General features: G+C 42.5%; 1 protein-coding gene across 1 annotated transcript in view; it reads right to left on the reverse strand.

The window, feature by feature from the left end:
- Wdr11 (WD repeat domain 11) overlaps positions 1-22,759 on the reverse strand; it is a 50,744-nt gene that overhangs the window by 11,298 nt on the left and 16,687 nt on the right. Inside the window, exons 10-19 of the mRNA XM_041667129.1 lie at positions 22,054-22,230; positions 20,748-20,832; positions 13,598-13,704; positions 10,660-10,735; positions 7,511-7,619; positions 6,094-6,218; positions 5,540-5,687; positions 1,620-1,726; positions 1,182-1,296; positions 672-843 (exon numbers count right to left, since the gene is read on the reverse strand). Of these exons, the coding sequence (XP_041523063.1) occupies positions 672-843; positions 1,182-1,296; positions 1,620-1,726; positions 5,540-5,687; positions 6,094-6,218; positions 7,511-7,619; positions 10,660-10,735; positions 13,598-13,704; positions 20,748-20,832; positions 22,054-22,230 (1,221 nt within the window). The remainder of the gene's footprint in view (positions 1-671; positions 844-1,181; positions 1,297-1,619; positions 1,727-5,539; positions 5,688-6,093; positions 6,219-7,510; positions 7,620-10,659; positions 10,736-13,597; positions 13,705-20,747; positions 20,833-22,053; positions 22,231-22,759) is intronic.

Here is a 22,759-nt window from a genome sequence, read left to right on the forward strand (position 1 = left end):
ACCACTGTTGCCCTTTGAAAGAGCATTCTAAAGAGGATTCCCCTCTGAAAGTCAAAAACCGCCTTTTAAACAGTTAGGTGGATATGCTTGCAATTTTCTTATCTTTTCTTTAGGAAAAACAAGTCACAAATGCAGTTTTTGTTATGTTTAGTTTTTTTACTACTCTTTTAATTTTTGTAAAAGAACAAACTCAAGGGGCTGGAGAGATGGCTCAGTGGTTAAGAGCACTGGCTGCTCTTCCAAAGGTCCTGAGTTCAATTCCCAGCAACCACATGGTGGCTCACAACCATCTGTAATGAGATCTGATGCCCTCTTCTGGCCTGCAGGCATACAAGCAGGCAGAACACTGTACACATAATAAGTAAATAAATCTAAATAAAAAAAAAACAAACTCAAAACAACCACACAAAAAAGGAGCAGGATAGTGCAATCACCTAGTTTAGCTTTGGTTGATCATAGACAGGACAGAAACATCATGACACACAGAACCATGCACCAGAGTGGATCTGCACTGATACAAAATGCAGGACACATAAAGCTTCATAAAGCTTACTCCTGAAGTCATCAGAGTCACAGTTTCCCAAGAGCTCTCTGAAATGAGGCAGCAGGTGCCATCTGTCTAGATAGCCATAGCCTGTGGCAGCAAGCACCCTCTCAGGAGTGCGCCTTACCTGTTAACTCCTGCTCATCCATTCTAAAACACGAAGACTTCATTGACATCTCCAGGACTCTGATGCACCCGTCATCAGATGCCAAGATCACCTTATCTGATGTGCACCAATCTACATCCAAAATCCGAAAGGTCACATTTCTTCCACTTCTTAAACTGCTCACCATCTGCACCTGTAAGAGTGATTGACAGAAAATAAAGTTGTTTACCATTCTGGATCAAATGGTCAGAGGCTGTGTGGCAGAGGCCCAGAATATGTCTGCAGATGAAAAGCCTCTGGCAGCCCGCCTCCCACCCGCAGTCTGCACTCCACAGGTCTCAGGCACAGTGATGGCACTAAAAGCCCATCAATCAATCTGTCCCGCTGTCTCACTTCTCTAACAAATAATTTCTTATAAGAAACTGGACATACTTATTGAATATTCCATTTTCAGAAAAAGTGGAAAAGAGAACCAGTTCCCATACCAATAGCTTCCCTGGCTTCATCGGCAGACTATAGGGCTGGGCCTACCTCTTTAGTGTCCCATACTTCAGCGCCATCATTATACATTGCTATCAGCTTCTGGTTTCCTTTGCCAGGGGCGAAACGAATCTTCCTCACCCAACTTCTATGTGTGGGTATTCCTCTAAAGACAAAGAAATAAAAACACCAACATAATACGAAATTGAACACTGTCGGTCAGTGTGTCCACTATCCTAATCAGGAGTGAGAGAATAGGAAACACACTGGACAGGGGGTCTGCCCATTAATATTGTTGGAACGAGGTCCCAGGGCTTCTGCATGGCTGCCTGCAGATCAGAGTCTACCGTACTGATCGGAGCCTGGCTCATGACCACTCTTCTTCCAAAGTCTAGACAGTACAGGATTCAAAGCTCCAATTTACACCCAAGTTTATCAGTCCTATTATCAGTAAGTTTCCATTTGAAGACAGATTTCCTTGGCTCCTACCTGGATACTCTGCCTTTCAAATCCCAGAAGTTTAGATTTCCATCCATATCTCCGAGCACTAAGGTATCCCCTTTCCAAGCGATGCAGGTAATGCTGCCCATACTACCCTAGAAGCAATAAAACCACACATGAACTTCTCTACTGAGTCACCATCAGAATAAAGTATTTCCCTGTAGCAATAACAATGAAATAAGAAATGCATTACTTATAAAGCATTACTTCCTATGAATGCCATCAAATCCTAAAACTTTGAACACTGAAAGAGCCATTGCATACCAACTTCAACTGTGCTGAAACAGGACACTACAATCTGAAGAACAACCAAATTGTCCATTCAAATGAACACTGGATATAGTTGTCCAAACTTCATCTATAGAGAAGATGTGTATTTAGAAAGAAATACTTTAGGGGAAAAAAATCCCAAGAAGAAAAACCTAAATTGCAGTCTAGAGAGCCACCTCTAATTTGTCTCATTACTAAAGGTTATCTAAACATACCCAAGGGAAGCCCAGCCACTCTCTGTGTAGTACACTGGAAGAGAAGTCCTGGTACTTTGCCGACACATTACTGTAAGAGGTGAGCGTAACGGGAGACCCAGCAGAGGCACAGGGTAGAGCGGAGGCCCCAGCACTAGTGCTCTGGCATCAGACTGCCCTGCCAGGCCCCTGTTTTGCCTCTTAAGGTGGCACGGGATTGGGAGTGCTTATTTAACCTTGCTGTGCCTTGGGCCTGTTATTGTTGGTGGAGTCAGGTGCTGCTGGTAAATCTATGAAGTTAAAGCCCTGAAAGCAATGTCTGCCACACTGGAAATACGCAGTTCAAGTTAGTAGTAAACAATGTGGTTACTTACTGCTTCTCCACTCATTAAAAGAAAACTCACTTTGCACTTACAGAACAATAAAAGCATTCAGAGGGGCCTCTATGGTTAGGTCTGAAACGTGCCAATGTTTGGCAAAATGACCGACTGCCTCCCTAAATATTACATAAATCCTAGTAATACCCCAGAAATTAAAAATCAGTTTTGCAATGAGCTTAGTAACAAAAACAACTTACATTAAGTACATGAGATTCTGTGTAATATGAAGCTATGTTCTCAGATCTTATTTCCAGTTCTCTGGAATCCGAATGGAATGTTTGACTTTGCCTTCAGTTTACTTTGTCTTGGATACTTTCACATTTTAAATCTTACTTTCCCTTTCATATTTAAAAATGAGATTATAGGTTAAATTAGCCCACAAATTAGCGTAGCTGTGTTAAGTCAACTGTGCAGACATGTGGACCCTCTCCTGCAGTGCTAAGGGGAGCATCAGAGGTGCTTCTGAGGACCTGCTGTGCATCCCCATGGCCCTCAATGCCCTGTGCAGAGCTCACTGCCCTGCTGCTGCCCTGCCCACATGCCAGGCAGATGCACAACGAGCAACATTCACTGTCACACTCTTTCCATTTTCAAGATAAAGGAAGTCATTGAGGATTACACATACGTACAATTTAAAATATGCCAGGATGCCAGGCGCTCTCTCTTCTTTTACCATTTTATGTACTTCATAGTTTGGGGGCCAAAGTCCAGAGGGAAATTTTCAATTCAAAATCAATGCTTAGAACTTTACATTTGAAAGAACAATAAGAAAAATCTTTTTCTACATACTACATTATAGTCGCTTGAAAGAAATTCAGCTTCAAAAAACTTACAAACCAAAACCAATTCCCACATAGTATATAGATTATCAATTCCTTCCTGACATAATGTGCTTCATCTGAAATGCATGCCAATCTCACTGGAGACTCCATGCTTACAGTCGTTCCTTCAGAGAATGCCATTCATTTGAAATAAAAGGATTCGGCAGAATAAAGAGACCACAAAACAGAGGTGACCCCTTGTAAGCTGTGTGGCATGACTACCTTGAAAAAGGCATTTACAGGACCAGTGCTTAGATGGTAGTCTCCAAGCCTGGCCACCAGAGTTGAGGCCTGGAATCTATATGGTAGGAAGACAGGACTGACTGCTACAAGTTGTCCTGTGACTGCCATGTGTACACTGTAAATAATAATGTAATAAATTAAAAAATAAACATTTCCAAAGTTCATGGCTTTTTCTCTGGATTAGTCAGAAGGACTGGTATTTTGAGTTTCTGGCCTCGTTACACACTAACCTTCATGTGAAGCAACTGCAAAGTGGAGACTTTCTATTGGTGGGAGCTCTGTGAGAGCCCACATGACACCTTTCCTGGGCTTCTAAACAGGAGCTCTGTGGAGGCTAAAGGAGCACGGTGCGCTCTCCCACCTTCTAGCAGCCTTAGCTACAACAGCTTTTCTCTGCAAACAGTTACGTTACTTTCCTATCATAATCACCAAATGTCAACTCTTCACATTCATATCACCATACCATCCTTCCAAAATCCTAAAAATGTGACAATATCAGATGTACTTAGAAACAGATACTACTAAGTCTTATATATGACTTAGTCTATGTAATAATCAAATGTATGCTATAATATGAAAAGATTCTTACATTAACTTTAATTTGGGGATAATGGTTTTAGGGCAATGCCTTCAATTCTTTGACGGTTAATAGAGGAGACTTGGTAGCTAGCCTCTAGAGGACTCCATCCATTCAAGGGCCTCAGTAGTTACTCCTTACAATAAGTAGGACTGATCCAAGGACAAACACCATGTCACTTCTGAAAGTAGGACATATGACTTGGTTCTCTTGACTCATTCACTTGAGGAGAAGCCAGCTGCCAGGATTCGAGGTGACACAGAAGTTCTGGGGAGCCTGGAGAAGCACCTGGCTCTTGCCACCAGCAGCTTTAACTTTAAAAGCCATGTGACGGCACCATTTTGGAGTGGATACCATGTTGGCTGGTTTTTTATGTCAGCTTTACACAGGAGGGTCATCTGGGAAAAGGTAAGCTCAACTGAGACAATGGCTCCAGCAGATTGGCCTGTGGGGCATTTTCTTGATTGATGATTGATATGGTATGGCCCAGCTCACTGTGGGCAATGCCATCCCTGTGCAGGTAGAGCAAGTCGTGGCAAGCAAGCCAGTAAGCAGCATTCCTCCATGGCCTGTTTCGGTTCCTGCCTTGACTCCCCTCAGTGACAGCATGTGACCTGAGAGACGTAGGATGAAATGAGCCCTTTCTTCCCATAGCTATAGCCACGGTGTTCATCACAGCAACAGAGACCCCAACTGATCTGTCCCTTTGCCTCATTTAACTTTAATGACTGCAGCTAGTCAAGATCCTTACTGAGCCACTTTAAATATGGGAGTCAGCTTTCTGCGAGGACATCTATTCTTAGGCAGGAATTTTAATTAAATGCACATTGTATGAAATCCCTCCTCATGTCTCCATTTAATTATAATCTGTACTGGTTAACAGTTTATTAACTCATCTATTAAAAGAAATCTGTAAGATGTATGCCGATGCCAATTATTTACTATAATTGAATCCACAAGGCCAAAAAAGATAGCTACGAATACGTAAATATTAATGCCACTAAACTCACAATCTGATTATCATTATCCCAAACTAACCAAGTTTTTAATAAAAATCTATGGGATGGAAACAGGATGGCTGCTGATGTCAGACAGGGATGAGTTCCAAACATGGCTCTGTCATGACTCGGCCATGAACCCTAGAAAGTCCCTTCCTGTCCTCAGCTTCATAAGCAAACAGAGACAGTTCCTGTGGACCACCATCACGGTACATGGTACATGATGATGTGATCTAGAATCACGAGGCTATGTTTGTTTGCAGAGGTATGGACCAAGTTCAACCAGAGATGACTTCTCAAATAGCAACATTAATTTTATTAGGCTTTTCTCAAGATGTTTTCCTTAACTATGTCTTCACTGAATATGGATAAATGAGACCCCTGACCACACTCCTCACAGAGATGTACTTGAGGATGACACTCACGTCTGGTGGAATCCGAGCACTGTCCTTCACAGAGTTCCCTTCAACAGTGAGATGATAAACTTGGCCATCGGCATCAGTAAACACAAAGTGCTCCCGAGCTGAGATGTTCTGACTGAGTTCAGACTTACTTTCTGCCTCCTGTAATAAGCTTTAAGATAGAGGGAAAAGATCATTTTTTTCTTCCTAAAGTGATACCCACAGATACCCACTGTATAGATGCATTTACAGGAGGTCCAAGACCATTTACAAACTTCTGAAGTTTAGTACAACAATCGAGGATCACCAGGACATTTTATGAGATGGTAATTCTATCTCTAGGCATATCAGTGTTCATTTTGCATTTTCCACTTTTGAGGGATAGAAAGGTGCCGACAGGTTAGCAGCACTGTGTGTTACTGACAACACTGAGCACAAGAGCAAAGCTCAACTTCAGTCAGTCACCTGGGTCTGCACTGAACGAATCTCAGTGAGTCTATCACATTACGCCAGGCACTCTGCCAGGATGTGGGTGTGGGCAGCACAAAGGTACACCGACAGAAAGCAGCACATAGTACCTGATCACAGACGACTCCACGGCACCCAGCTCTGCATCCGAGACAACAGTCTGGCGGGCCATGGCCTCCCGGGTGGCAAGTTGTTTCTTTCTTAGGCTCTTCAAGTTGTGAGATGGTGACCACTCCTGTATAGCAGAGATGACAGACATGCCAGACTCCCTTCTATCAAAGACTGCTTAGAGCAGCCAGGCAGGGCTACTTTCTATCAGCACACAGCTGGTTTCCCAGTAAAGACATCGTTTAATGGCAAACTTCTAAAAGTAGGTTTTCATGCTTTCTTTTTCACAAGCTGAAATGAATTCCACTAAAGTCCTGTGCATTCCCGCCCATCCAGGACTAGAGAACTGTGGTCTCCCATCAGGCCGCCCTCAGGTATAGGTGCTCACACAGTTGCTCATTTACCTGAGCTCTACCTACTTTAAAGAGCTTAGTCCAGAATCGCCCCATGTAACAGTTCCTGTGACAGCTCTACAGGACCAACATTAAAAAAAGTTTATTTTATAGGTGTGTGTGTGTGTGTGTGTGTGTGTGTTTTGTTCGTATATATGTCTGTGTGCCACATGCTCATCGACAGTTGTGAGCCACCACATGGGTGCTGGAAATTGAACCCAGTCTTCTGAAAAAGCAGTGCGTGCTCTTAACCACTGAACTGTCTCCAGCCCTGTTATACAGAAGTCTTAACATGCAGTTATTGTACACATGCGTATTTGTAAGACAGTCTTCCTTCCTTCTGCTGTCCAGCTCAGGCTGTATGAAATGAGCTGCCCTCCCTCTTCTGCCTCTCCAGTGCTGGGATTTCAGGGTGTGTTCCCATGACCAATTCTCACATACATGAGAATCTAATTTACGTACGCAGTGCTGTGTTAATACCACCTGTTTCTTACTCTTTTTTATTTTTTTCCATTTAAGTAGGAAAGTTTTTGTCTAGAGGGACACAGGGTACAAGTGAGCGGTCTGAGAGTGGAGAAAAGGGAGAGTTGGGGGTGCTTAACATACAATGTATACTTGCATGACAACTTAAAAATAAAAGGGGAAACTCTTTTCTTACACTGCTGAACAGTCTGACTACCCTCTCTGATTTGCATATGGCTATACTGTGTATTTGGACCCCAAATACCAACGGGGTTGTTTCTGAACTCTTTCTGATACTGATCCATTTCCTCTTCTTATGTCAATAAGGCACCAGTTTTATTTCTATGGCTTTTAAAAAGTACTAATACCAGATATCAGGGCCAACTTTATATGTTTTTATGTCAAGAATGACAATCATTTAAGGCCCATCTTCTTTCATAACTATGTCTATTATGTTCCTCAAGATATTCAAATGTTAACGTATTTGATGTGAACTCAAGCTACAGAAAGGCAGCTACCACACAGATCTGTGCCCAGGAAACTCAGCCGTCAGGCTGTGACTTACCAGTGCAGTTATGGCAGGAAAGCTTTTAGACATTTCTCTAAGAAGGGTGCAAGTTCTAATATCCCATAATTCCAGGGGCTTATCTTTGAAAATGACTGCTAAATACTGCCTAAATTAAACAACAGAAAATAAAATTTATCAAAAAAGATCCCTTTTTACGACAACAACGAAACATCATGAATTAGTTAATAAACCAAGAAAGAAAAAAAAACCTCAGATGGCATGTCCCATGCATATGCAATGACATTCAGACCCCATAAGAAATCACGTTCAAAGTTGCACTGAGTATCACTGAGAAGCCGAGAGAAGATTAGCACTGACTGGTCCACGCAAGAGGAAACATAACTAAGACAGAGACTTGGTTGCAGTTTTAGTGAAAATGATCAGAAATACAACCAATACAGGAAACTGCCAACACTACTGAAATAGCAAAATCACTTTCAGGGAAGGAGAAGTTACAAATGAAGGCATTTTTAGAGAGTTTGCAGAGGAGATGAAGACAGGAGAGCTGAGTGGGCTGAGATGTAAAAAGGATGCTGGAGGATCCCATACACCCTAAGCAGACAAGTCTAGGAGTAAGCTTCCAGCATCCACCGTCCAGAAGAAAACCTGACAGGATGTACACAGAAGGATAAACAAATATAAATACCAATCCAAACAAAACTGTACTGGCCGCTCCAGTACCAGACTATCCAGACTTAATTCCAAATGTAGAATACCCAAGAGAAAGGATCCTTCCTTGTAATAAAAAGCGATCAACAACACTGATCTTAAATGTGTGTCTGATTAGAGCACAGAACAACCCATAAGATCTTGAGCTCTTCAAGAGAAAAGTAAATGAGCCCAGAACTAATGTAGGGAACTCAGCAATACACAGAAAACTAACATGAACACAGCAGCCTTGCGTAAGTATGGAGAACCAAACTCGCAGAATGTTGAAGGAACAACAGCTTTTCAAGTCACGGGGACATTCATTAAGACAGACCTGATACTGAGACATGTGACAAATCACATTAAATCTAAGGAGTCTGAAATAAGATAAAATGTACTGACTACAACAGAACTAGAAAATAACAGAAAGACGTATCTGTGGAAAAAACCCCAAATGTATAAATATGCTATGGGAATGTTAAGATAGTATGACATGAAATAAAATAAAATATACCATATCAAAAAGAATAGGTCATGTTAAAATAGTGCCATACAATAGGAAAATATTTATGTTAAAGGGCCAGGGCTTAAGATCCTGACACATGGTAATTGTGCGCTCTTGCCACTTGCAGGCAACATTTACTGGCAGCCCTACTCAGTGCAACAACTACAACAAAAAGGGCTAGAGAAGAAAAAGAAAGATCAGCAGAGTCTTTATGAGCAACACAACTGTCTACAAAGTCTTCTAAAAAAAATCAACAAAAATATTACTAGAACTAGTAACTCAGCTTAGCATGATTACAAGAGTCAAGGTAACCATCACAAACTTAATTGTATTTCAATTATAATATAAATTATATATAACTGTATTTCAATTATAATAAATAATTGGAAATTGAGACTAAAAATTCATTTATAACAGCCATAAAAGATACAAAATATTAAATGATATATAAAGACTTAAATATCGGTTGATGTACAATGCTGCATGTAATACCATACTGAAAAGTCTGTAATATTTCTGGACAAAGATGAGCTAAATGGGTGGTGTTACAAGCCACATTCATGAATTGTAAAATTTGTTAAGATGTCCATTCTTCCCAGCTCTGATTCATAGATCAAAACCCGAAGGTGTTTTGGGTAGACCTGACAAGCTGGTTATAAACTTCACACAGAAATCCCAGAATACATTGCTATCACTTTAACTGTTTTCTAAAACAATATGACATTGGAGTGAATTTTATATGTCATGAGATTAATAAAGCCAGCTGTCCTAGTCAGGGTGTCTACGGCTGCAATAAAACACCATGACCAAAAGCAAGCTGGGCAGGAAAGGGTTTATTTAGCTTACACTTCCACAGTTCTGTTTATTATTGGAGGAAGTCAAGACAGAAACTCAAACAGGGCAGGAGCCTGGAAGCAGGAGCTGATGCAGAGCCCATGGAGGGTGCTGCTTACTGGCCTGCTCCCTATGGCTTGCTCAGCCTGCTTTCTTATAGAGCTCAGGACCATCAGCGCAGGGATGGCCCCACACACAGCGGTTTGGGTCTTCTCCCATCAATCACTAACTAAGGGATGCCTTTCAGTTGGATCTTATGGAAGTATTTTCTCAATTGTGGTTCATCCCTCTTTTCAGATGACCCTAGCTTGATCCAGTTTTATGAAATGACAAAATGTAATTTTCCTGATTGTTGCCTTTTAAGTCTTATGCCCTTTTGAGCATGGGATTATTACAAAAGATCTCATTTTCTCTACGTACAATTTAGGTTCGTTTTATTTCTAATAGTCTTTTGAATTTTTGATACAAGGAAAAATACATATAAAGCAGGATTGCTAAAAACAAAGAAAGGGAGGTGGGGAGGAAAGCAGAAGGGACAGAGCATCTCAAGGCTGTCTTCACACCTGTGGTCAAATATGCTTTTCATGTGGCTGATGGAGGAAGGTCATTGGTTAAATAAAAAGAAACTCCTTGGCCCTCATTGGTTAGAAGATAGGTGGGAGGAGTAAACAGAACAGAACGCTGGGAGGAAGAGGAAGTGAGCTCAGACTCCACAGCTCTCCTCTCGGGAGCAGATGCCTCAGCAAAGACGCCATGCTCCCAGCTCCTGGGCAGACGCACGCGATGAAGCTCCGACCCAGGATGGACATAGGCTAGAATCTTCCCGGTAAGCGCACATAGGGGCGCTACACAGATGATTAGAAATGGGCTAAATTAATATGTGAGAATTAGCCTAGAAGAGGCTAGATAGAAATGGGCCAAGCAGTGATTAAATGAATACAGTTTGTGTGTTGTTATTTCGGGCATAAGCTAGCCAGGCAGCCAGGGTGCTGGGGACGGAGCCCCGCTGCTCCTATTACTACATGTGGCCACACATAACTATTTGCTATTGCTGACAAATTCTAGAAATATTAACACATCCCTACTTTCTTAAAAGTGAAAACCAATTGTGAGGTTCCACCACTGAGACAGAACTGTAGACGGTGCAGCTGACACTTACTTCAGATGAGATACTTTGATCATTTCAATGGGCGATTCATCATTGCCTCGGTCACCACGAAAAGCAGTGCTCCTCCCTTTAATTGAAAAACAAAAAGGTGAACAGCACGTACCATACGAAAACAAGACACTGTACTGCCTGACATGGTTGGCCATGCAGCCACGCCCTCTCCCTCCTGTTCGTTCATTACTTTGCTTCAAAGCTAGGTCTAATAGCTGAATTTTAAAATATTCCTAAAATGTGAAAAGGAAACAAAACTATATTTCTTACATTTAAATATTTATTTTATAAAAAATTATTTTAATGTTGTACAGATTTTTAAATTTAATTTTTTTTTAGAAACTTGGAGATACCTACCACTGTCTAAAAGTTTAGGCTTATCTGTGGACTGGCAGCAATTGCTGTGTACTTAAAGTCTTAGAAGACATATTCGTGTGTTCATGTACCAATTAGTTGGGAAGAAAAAAAATCTCCTAAAATGAGTATTTAAGATTTCTTATGCTATGTGCAAAGTATTAAGTAAAATATCTGAGCATATTCCTACCAAAATGCCTCTCTAAGTAAAATTTGGGACTTAAAACTATACACTATATTAGTGCCAAAAAAGATAGCCATTTTTATAAATGAAAACATAAGTTCTACCTTTTTTATCTGAACAAATATATTTTAATATTTTCTTGAGAGATTTTTGTTTACATTGAATTAAAGAATGTAACGTGAAAAATAACTGAACACACCTACTGTCCCTGCTCCTACAGGCAGCAAGTGCAGTCTATGCTCCCCAAACAGGCCTTTCTAGAATGTGCTATTCTTCTAACCTCTAGAGCAGGGGTTCTCAACCTGTGGGTCATGATCCCCAAAACAGGTCGAATGACCCTTTCACAGGTGCCACCTAAGACCACTGGAAAACACGGGTATTTACATTATGATTCAGAACAGTAGCAAAATTACAGTTATGAAGTAACAACAAAAATAATTTCATGGTTGGGGTCACCACAGCATGAGGAACTGTGTTAAAGGGTCACAGCACTAGGAAGGGTGAGAACCACTGCTCTAGAGTTTCCTGCTACAAAAACCTACACTGAGTGCTCGCGCTCCCCTCTTGAGGACATCAGAAACTGCTGACTATTACAGACCAGAGAAACCTGCAACAACAGACTCTAAATTAGCCAACAGTTCCGCTGAAGAAAACAAACGGGGATTCTGAAACAGTGGATGACTAATAATAGTCTTGCCCAAACTCTGGGATATGACACTGCTTGAGAGAAAGCAGAGCCAGTATGCCAGCAAAGAAGAAACACAGGACCTCAAGTGCCCAGCCAGGTCACTTCCTGACACTACAGCAACACTGGAATATGGGCACACTGATTCTTTAAGTTAACACCAACTGTATACAGTAAAACAACCGAACACCTGTTACACCTACACGTCATTATTGTTTAAAATCATCTGTATATACTGACTTTACTATTGCTTGTTTGTTTTTTTTATTTTGACTATTTTTTCCATTTTTTTATTGAGAAAAGGAGAAAAAAAAAACAAGTTTCCACCTCCTCCCAGCCTCCCATTTCCCTCCCCCTCCTCCCACCCTTCTCCCCCTCCCCCCACTCCTCTCCCCATCCCTCTCCAGTCCAAAGAGCAGTCAGGGTTCCCTGCCCTGTGCTAAGTCCTAGGTCCTCCCCTCTCCATCCATTTCTAGGAAGGTGAACATCCAAACTGGCTAGGCTCCCACAAAGCCAGCACATTACGTAGGTTCAAAACCCCGTGCCATTGTCCTTGGCTTCTCATCAGCCCTCATTGTTCGCCATGCTCAGAGAGTCCAGTTTTATCCCATGCTTTTGTTTTGTTTTTATGAGAGACGGTCTCACCATGTAGCTCTGGCTAGCCTGGAACTCAATGAGAGTGGCAGCTTCTGCATTATTTTGAGGAAACTCACTAAGATCATGGTCTTTAAAACTCATGTGCTACTACAGTCTAAAGTTCTCCATTCCTTAAATTCACTGAGCTACACGTTGTAAATAATGCCCAACAAGTTACTCTCCTGGTATTCTTCTTTCTCCACATTGAGCTATCTACTGAGTGTGCACAGGCAGAAGTCAGAAGAACCCTTGTGGGATCAGTTCTCTACCTCCACTGTGTGGTTACCTGATGAGCCATCTCCCAAATTAAGAAACGCTTTTTGAAAATTATGAGACGGGGCTCACATGTCCTAGGCTGGCCTTGAACTCATGTAGCTGAGGATAATGTTCCTCCTAACTTCTGCGGTCACTCCTGGTTATGTGGTGCTGAGCAAGAACTTAGGGCTCCAACATGCTAGGCAAGCACGGAAGAATGGGGCTACATCCCTAGCCCTGAAATATTTTCTATTGCAAAGACTTCCTAAAATCAAGCCTCCATAATCCAGTCAGCCTGTAGCTATCAAAGTTTTAAATTTGAGCTTTTAAAAACCATTACTAACCTATAAAACTTTTGAAGGTTTCCTACAATGGTCCAAACTCAAAGCAGAAGCCCTAGGGAGATGGCTTAAAAACTGATCTTTCAGAGGGCCAGTGAGATGGCTCAGTGGCTCAGCGAGTAAAATCACTGCAATTGAGTTCAACCCCAGGAGCCAAGAGGTTAAAAAGAACTGACTCGCACAGGCTGTCCTCTGACCTCTACATGAACACTGTCACACATTAAGCACTGAGTGCAAACGAAGACTGGGTCCCCCTTTTGTTAGGCACCTGCGCATTCAGGCTGATGGTTTTCTACATTACTAGTATGTACACGGAAGGAATGCTATGGCTTTTCTAGGGCAATTACTACCCAAAGAATGTGTAACAACAGGGTGTAAGAACACACACCAGGTGAGAGAAAATGTTCTGAGCATGTTTTACACAAACAGTGTCTTCCATCGGCAGGATAGACCACCCCAGGCTTTCTGTCGGCCGACACAGACCTGTTGGGAGATCAACCAGCTGGAGCTCATTTCTCACTAATCCCATGTTGTTTGGGGTCGAAGCAGCGAAAGAAAGGAAACTGGTCAAGCTCGTCCACTCAATACCCCTAGAAAGCAAACAAATTTCAGTTTTGTACCTTTTTTTTCTCATTTGAAATGTTTATTTGAAAAATAAGGTTTTCCTAAGACCTCATTTTATTAATAATGTAATTAAAATGTTATTCTTACCCTTTTCCGCAACGTCACTGAATATTATGACATATATGAAATTTGTTCAAATTGAAATTTTATCTCCAAGTGTAATGACAAGATAGTTACTGGAATCTAAACCATCATTAAAATGGATACTAAAATTCAGCTGGGGAGAAACACTTCAGAGCAATTTTCAAGAACCTAAGTGTTTAAAACAAGCAGCGCAGAAACACTCAGAGAAGAATCCTTAAAGTGACTACGAGGGATGCTATCAAAACTCCCAGCTGCAAAACAGGAGCAAAGCTTGACTGGGCAAATCATCTGCCTCCAGCTTTGAGAAGGAGGAGGAGACAGAAGTCCCGAGAGTTCCATCACAGAGAAAGCAAGGCCTCAACAGGGCTGTCCTGACAGGACAGCAGAGGGGCTGACAGGCAATGGTGACACAGTTTCTTCCCTGTAGTAAGGCTGCTTGGGACAAAAGTCTCCATCTGGGTCCCATTTACAGTTCATCAGGATTCAGAGGTCAGCCATTGGTGCCTAAGGCTGCTCTCATAACACAATGGCGGACTTGAGCAGTTGTGAGAGGCTTCAGATCTAAACTCTTCAGCCTCAACACTTTATTACTGATCCTTTAAAAGAAATGTTTATTGACCTCTGATCTACAGCAACCTGCATGCAATCACTAGATTTGCATGAGGTAGGGTTTTTATTTTCCATTTTGCTTTTTTGCCCAAGCAGTACAGGTGAATCCTGTGCCAATGTAAGCCAGTTTGCAACTTTTGAGACCATCAGACATTGCCTCGTCCACGCTTACCGCTCTACCTTCAGAACCTTAGCTGCTGCCATTTATTTTCTTTCTGAGACAGTCTTTCTCTGTACCCCAGGTTGAACTCAAGCATACTGTGAGGTCCATGAGAATACTCGTGCCTCAGCCTCTCAACTGTAAGATTACTGGAGTAAGACACCCCAGTCAACTCTGTATCTGCTATGTTAACTACAAGGATTTTCCTCACTGGTTCCTGTGTAACTTCTCTTTTGGTAAAAGGACAACAAAATCCACAGAGAGCTAAAAATAGCAGTTGAAGCAGTAGCAATAGCTGTGATAGCTAGGATTACAACCATTTCAGAGTAAAGCTGTACTGACACACTCAGACTAATGGTTGCCTGAAATGAGTACAGTTTCAACTTACACTCCAGACACTACCTCTCTCCATCCTTCTTTAGATACAACTGGAACACACTGACTCTAGTGCTTGCTTACTCGGGTCTCTGCGTCTCAGTTTTATTTGTTACAGCACTGGAAACACTACTGACTACACATGGACGGGTTGGCTATAACACACTCACGGTTAGCACAGTGATTCAGGAACTAACTAAAGCTGTGCTTTCTTCCTCAGGCCTGTCTTAAATAAACAGACCCACAGAGATGATCATCTAACTGGGTTAACCACTAGAAAAGTCCTTTAGTCTCCTCTTTCTATTTTTGTCCCCCTAACAGGGAAGCCTTCAACTTTTCTAGAGTAAATGGAAGGAATCACTGTATTTGATCTACGGTCTATAAGCCTGGCCGTGTTCAAGCAGATGTCCGCCTACAGATTCCCTAAGAGCATTTCCCAAGTCCTGTTGCTGGCAGTATCAACTCACTAGTTTGTTACTATACTTGGTATAGTGGTGTCCGTAGCTCTGGGGACTGGCAACCGCCCTCCTACCTCTCATCCACTGGGTTAAAATGAATCCATTAAGTAGCTAACATGTGCCAGTGGCTTTGTGAGGCGCTGTGAATGAGACAGACATAGCTGCTGCCCATCTGGAGCTTATATCCTGGCAGAAAAGGGACATATGCAAGTGTATTTTGTAATATCTATTATAAAAGAGATGATGCTGGGAAGTAGAAAAAGACAAGATCTCCTGAGTAAATTGGGAGCATGGGGACCTTGGGGGAGGGTTGAAGGGTGGAGGGGAGAGGCAGGGAGGGGAACAGAGAAAAATGTAGAGCTCAATAAAAATCAATAGAAAAAGACACCTTAGCCGGGCGGTGGTGGCGCACGCCTTTAATCCCAGCACTCAGGAGGCAGAGGCAGGCAGATCTCTGTGAGTTTGAGACCAGCCTGGTGTACAAGAGCTAGTTCCAGGACAACCTCTAAAGCTACAGAGAAACCCTGTCTCGAAAAAACAAAAAAACAAACAAACAAAAAAAATTACCTTTGCATCAGTCAGTCTGTGGAGAACTAAGTGATCAGTCTAAGACAGTCAAGGAGTGTTGCAGGGGTGCATCCTCTCACCAGTACTTTTTCATATATCCCCTGGAATTAATAATAGCAACAGCCCTAGAGGATATGTATGAATGCAAATGTATGTTCTTTTTATCCTGTCTGATTAATAGTTCTAAATGGACAATAATATTCATTTAAAATGTTTAACATTTAAAATTTTTGTGCATGCATTAAGTAAAATTCTTTTGAGGGCCTGGAACAATGGCTCAGAGGTTAAGAAAAAAAAAGAGATGATGCAGAGCTCAACAAGAGCGGCTTGAGCCACACACTCTGACCTCAGGGCCAGGCCAGTTTCCCAAGAGGACTGTGAAACTGTGCCATTTGATCTCACGCTGACCAACCAAGGCAACAGTGTAAGAAGCAATAAGCTAGTTGTGAGTATTGCTGGGGATTGAACCCAAGGCCTCACCAGTGTTCAGGGACCGACACTCCTAGCACCCTGGACTGTCTTTTGCATCTTGCCTAGCACCCCTCTTCTGTTGAGCAGTGTGACACAGATTCATGAAGTGTTCCCTGTTCACAAGCAGTCCCAGTCCAGGAGCTGTAGCGGAACCTGCAGGGGCTGCTCATTTGTAATCTGGCAGTGTGACCAAGTTTGCCTTTGAAGAGAATACAACAGCAGTTTATACCTTCTTAAATAAAATAAAATCAAATTGGATTTCAAACTGGATTAGATATGGAAGGGGCTATCTGTTGGAAGAGAAGAAAAACTCTTGTCAGACATAGCTGAGCTTCCCGCTACCGCTGGGATTAGAACAGTTATCCGGGCTCTCCTCTACACGGAGGAGCTGAAGGACTAAGAACAGCAGCTCATTCCTGATCCAGGAGCTCTCTAATCTTTTTTGGTAAAATCCCTGGCCACTGAACAACTGTAATCTTAGGATTTATCATAGGTTGTCATGGGTTCACAAGCTGAGCATGCTGGACATCTATCTAAGGGGAACACAGAAGCTCCTTCTCAACAGGGGTTGAGAGCACATAATGCTCAAGACCTTCATCCTAAAATTCTCCTGTGAATCTCTAGGTAATTAAGAGAGAACATTCACTTTCCACAAACATTTTAATGTAATCAAAGCAATACTGAGTCAAGCCATGTCTATGTAAGTTATTATCTATAAGTTCTTCAGAGTACCAGACTGTTTTAAACTCGGGCCACCGGACAACGATAGAAACTCATGATCTAACAGAGTCTACCCTTCCACTGTGTAACTTCTGTATCTGCCACTGGACTGTCAGCACCAACTTCCCCCATTATAGTTTTACAGAAAATGTTCACTAGGTATCTGTGAACCACCCCTTGTAAAACACTGAAACGTATGTCCCCTATCCAACCTTGCACCCCCACAACTATGTCATTATATAGTCCTTGGCCACAACTATGTCATTTATAGTCCTTGGTCACAACTATGTCATTATATAGTCCTTGGTCACAACTATATCATTATATAGTCCTTGGTCACAACTATGCCATTATATAGTCCTTGGTCACAACTATGCCATTATATAGTCCTTGGTCACAACTATGCCATTATATAGTCCTTGGCCACATGTCTGCATTAAGATTCAAGTACAAAAGTTAGTCTTAGCCGGGCAGTGGTGGCGCACGCCTTTAATCCCAGCACTCGGGAGGCAGAGGCAGGCGGATCTCTGTGAGTTCGAGACCAGCCTGGTCTACAAGAGCTAGTTCCTGGACAGGCTCCAAAAGCCACAGAGAAACCCTGTCTCGAAAAACCAAAAAAAAAAAAAAAAAAAAAAAAAGTTAGTCTTATTTTGCATGTGAAAAATCAAGACTACTTTGGGTTTACTACTAATTGCTTCAGATTTTTTCTAGCACATCTGTGAAATTTTCATAATGGTTTTAATTGTAATACTAAACTCAACACAAAGACAGCAGGATTTTAGCATCCTCAAGGGCAACATCTCTGACTATAAAGTGAATTACCTTCAAAATGTCAGCAAAGAGGGAAAGTCGTATGAAAGGTGGGCATCTGCATATGATCATCCCTGAGCTCCTCTGTGTGAGTCACACCTCCCCCATAGTATTCGCTGTCCAGACCACAGCGTCAGGATGACTCAGCCGTAAATACCACAGGATGTGCGAGTACGTGGCAATATGCACACCCTGACTGATCCGGGTCAGAACTTTGCAATAAGCCGGTTACTGAGGTTCAGAACTAATGACAACATGCTTGATCTTCTGGAAGCTCATGTCAAATTCTCAGTAAGATTCTTGGCTCAGTCAACATTTATTTTTATTGCAATCCCCAAGTCCCAATCCATGGACGTCCTTAGCAGGAAACCTGCACACAGACCATACAGATACAAGTACAGAGCTCAGGCTCTGACGCCTGAGAGCCGGGAGGAAATCCCACCAAGGGAATCCCACCCTCTGTCCCTCAGGTGCTGCATTACTCAGTTTCTCTGTCTGTCAGTTGGGAAGGAGACAGCGCCCACTCTTTATGGTTAAGGTGGGGTCAGTGAAATGATGGGCACAACAAACTCACACAAAACAAAATCTTAGAGCAGTGCCAGTTAGCACTGCAGAGTTCTGACTGGTTGGTGTCAGCCATAAAAGGAACTCCTATGTACACAAGATAAGAGTAAAGGGAAACATAGACAGGAAAGGAAGGGACAGAGAAGATACAAAGGACAGTGCCAGCAGAGACCACTGGAAGAAGTGTCAGAATGGTCAGAGCTGGAGACCAAAGAGGTTCAGTGTTGCTGTACCCTAAGTTCAGTGTCTTGAAGACACTACTATTCCATGTAAACGTATTTGCAGAGACACTGGAGGGGCACAACATAAGATGATAAAAAACAGCAACCTGGGCAGTGCCCTTAAAAGAGATTTCTATTATAACCTCAAGTTGTGATACTCAAAAGGTTAACCTTGCTCCATCTAGAACACAGATTTATACTGAAATATGTCCATTAGATTCACTAAGGCTTTCAATGTACACAAGAGACTAAATTATAAACCATACAAAAACAAGAACCTTTCTTACATTTAATTACAGATCACTAAAGCAATGGTCATTTTACATACAAACACATATTTTCATAGTGTATCACTCATGGGAAAAAAAACAGTTCTGCATTCAGCAAATTAAAGCTGTAGGGTATGTCTAAAGCAGCACACTACAGTATTACAGGAGCAGGTCTGAGACAGCACACTACAGTATTACAGGAGCAGGTCTGAGACAGCACACTACAGTATTACAGGAGCAGGTCTGAGACAGCACACTACAGTATTGCAGGAGCAGGTCTGAGACAGCACACTACAGTATTGCAGGAGCAGGTCTGAGACAGCACACTACAGTATTACAGGAGCAGGTCTGAGACAGCACACTACAGTATTGCAGGAGCAGGTCTGAGACAGCACACTACAGTATTACAGGAGCAGGTCTGAGACAGCACACTACAGTATTACAGGAGCAGGTCTGAGACAGCACACTACAGTATTACAGGAGCAGGTCTGAGACAGCACACTACAGTATTACAGGAGCAGGTCTGAGACAGCACACTACAGTATTGCAGGAGCAGGTCTGAGACAGCACACTACAGTATTGCAGGAGCAGGTCTGAGACAGCACACTACAGTATTACAGGAGCAGGTCTGAGACAGCACACTACAGTATTGCAGGAGCAGGTCTGAGACAGCACACTACAGTATTACAGGAGCAGGTCTGAGACAGCACACTACAGTATTACAGGAGCAGGTCTGAGACAGCACACTACAGTATTACAGGAGCAGGTCTGAGACAGCACACTACAGTATTACAGGAGCAGGTCTGAGACAGCACACTACAGTATCACAGGAGCAGGTCTGAGACAGCACACTACAGTATTACAGGAACAGGTCTGAGACAGCACACTACAGTATCACAGGAGCAGGTCTGAGACAGCACACTACAGTATCACAGGAGCAGGTCTGAGACAGCACACTACAGCACTGCAGGAGTAGGTCTGAGACAGCACACTACAGTATTACAGGAGCAGGTCTGAGACAGCACACTACAGTATTACAGGAGCAGGTCTGAGACAGCACACTACAGTATTGCAGGAGCAGGTCTGAGACAGCACACTACAGTATCACAGGAGCAGGTCTGAGACAGCACACTACAGTATTACAGGAGCAGGTCTGAGACAGCACACTACAGTATTGCAGGAGCAGGTCTGAGACAGCACGCTACAGTATTGCAGGAGCAGGTCTGAGACAGCACACTACAGTATTGCAGGAGCAGGTCTGAGGCAGCACTACAGCAGATGCAGAGGCTGTCTGCTCCCGATTTAGCCTTCTTTCAGAAGCCTCTGCACTCACATGCAGACTGCATCTCAAAATAAACAGATGCTTCTCAGTTTGTATCTCTCCTGGTGATATTCAAACTAACAACTAAAAATGACTATTCCAATTTGCCATGAGCAGTCTTGACAGATCTTAATCAAACAGAGAAATAAACTGTACAAACCTGGCAACATAGTGATTTCCAGTGAGACAATAACCTGGAATCAGGAGAAATCCTCAAGCACAATGTCCTAACAAAGCAGACAATGCGTGCCCATTTCTGATGAACCACCACACACACCAGAACAGACCACTCAATGCAGAAAAGTCTACGAGACTCATTGAGGAGAACTGTTCTGATACCATATATGTCTGTAATCTCAATGACACAAAGCCATACTCACTTGACTTCACACGAGTGGACACTCAGCTCCTTGTGTAGCAGACCGCTGGTGAGGTGGTACACCAGGACAGAACCGTTGCTTGTACCTATCAAAACGACAGGAGAGACGAGTGCTAATTTAGCAGGAGAGTCAATTCCACCAAAGTATTTTGTTAAATTTACCTTCTACAAAAGGATCCAAACTACATACTTAAAAACAAGTGAACAGGTAGGAAAATCTATTTCCTTTCATGTCAAAATGAGGTCTAATCGCATCACTCGGAAACCTTACTTAACTTCAAGGACATATTTTCTCTGAAAGACTTTTAAATATAAATCAATATTTATAATAATTTATTTTTTTTATTTTTTTGTTCATTAGAAAGTATGCAAAATATTTATTAAGGGCTTTGCCTGCAGAGGCACAACATAAATAGAACAAGTCCTCCTGAAATGTAATCAGAGTACACACTAACCAGTTGAGAATTGGTGGTGAAGGGGTGGCACTCGAGCCGGGACTGGGTTCCCTGGCGGAACGTGGGCATGGCCCGGACAAGCTGGGCTCCAGAGCCAGGTCAGGCAACTGCTTCTGCCACCGGCTCTGCAAAAGTCTGCTAGGCAAATGCAAAAGTGCACGCAGAACTTGCTGGAAGGGCAGTGCCCCCGACGCAGGAGGCCTTAATCCACCCCTTCAAAGCCTTAATTTAAACTTTTCTATACGTGAAAGTTTATATTTTTGAGACTCAACGGTTTTTATAAACGCAGCTAACATGAGCTCATTAACTGGACTGTTGTTTTAAACAAGTCTCGACAAGATAATGTATTATGATTGTTAAATGGGATTTCTGAAGTTAAAGAAACTTTGATTCACGCCTTCGATGAACTGCTTACCCAACAGCAAACCTACATTTTTACCTCTTAGGCTAGGAAAACAGAAAATCTAACTTTCAGATATTAGATGGGAAAATGTACATAAAGCGTGGAGCACAGCCTTGGTCACTGGTGTCAGCTTGGTTAATCAGCATTTCCACCACCACCACACTGAACAACAGCTCACAGCCATTGCCACTCCTAAAGCTTGCTGTCTGTCCCACAGAGCTCCTGATAGTTCAGAAATGCATTGACAGAGATCATCTCACGCTCATGAGCTCCGTGCAATTAAAATGAAAAAATTAGAAAAATATTTCAAGGGAAATATTTATACATTTTTTCCCCAACCTGTTTCTTCTTTTAAAACATCCCCAAAGAGAATAAAGGACTTTCTAGAAATTCAGAAACCTAAGCATCTTATAAAATGAGTTTAACAAAAGAACAGGCCAAGTACCCACCAACAGCAAGGAGGGGCTGATACATCTTTATGTTTTTTGTGGTCAGTGGTGGGCACATCCGGATGGCAAACTGAGGAGATGGGAGTCCTGAGAGCAGTCCTGTCAGCAGGAATTTAAGGTGCACTTCCTGCAGAATGGAGCCTTTGGGATGCTCTTCCCCAGCAATTGCACTTTGCCCTGAAATGTAATGGAAAGTATAAATGATTAATTATAAATATGCTGACCTTAAAAACCTACATATGCTCACCTGGCCTAGAAACAAACGTGTGAGGGCTCTCTCTAGGGCAGCAGTTCTCAATCTGTGGGTCGCAACCCCCGACCCTTTCACAGGGGTCACCGAAGACCACAGGAATACAGATATTTACATTATGATTATAACAGTAGCAAAATTACAGTTATGAAGTAGCAACAAAAATAATCTTATGGTTGGGTGACACCACAACACGAGGGACTGCATTAAGGGGCCGCAGCACTAGGAAGGCTGAAAACCCGCTCTAGGGCTCTGCTAGCAAGCTCACAACAGCCCAGAGCTGCCCATGGATCATAAGTCACATCACTAATAGCTTAAGACTAGGTCTTGCTACCCAGAATTCAGGGACCTGTGTCTTCAGAGAAACACTGCTTCAGACAGGGCTCCTGGGTGAGAAGAGGCCGCAGGAGGAGAGCAGGAGGCCTGGCTGAGAGCACTGTCTGTGGAGTGCGTGCA

This window comes from Microtus oregoni, unplaced genomic scaffold, assembly GCF_018167655.1.
Source record: "Microtus oregoni isolate MIOR12 unplaced genomic scaffold, Mior012 000016F_ref0000370, whole genome shotgun sequence".
NCBI classification, from domain to species: Eukaryota; Metazoa; Chordata; class Mammalia; order Rodentia; family Cricetidae; genus Microtus; species Microtus oregoni.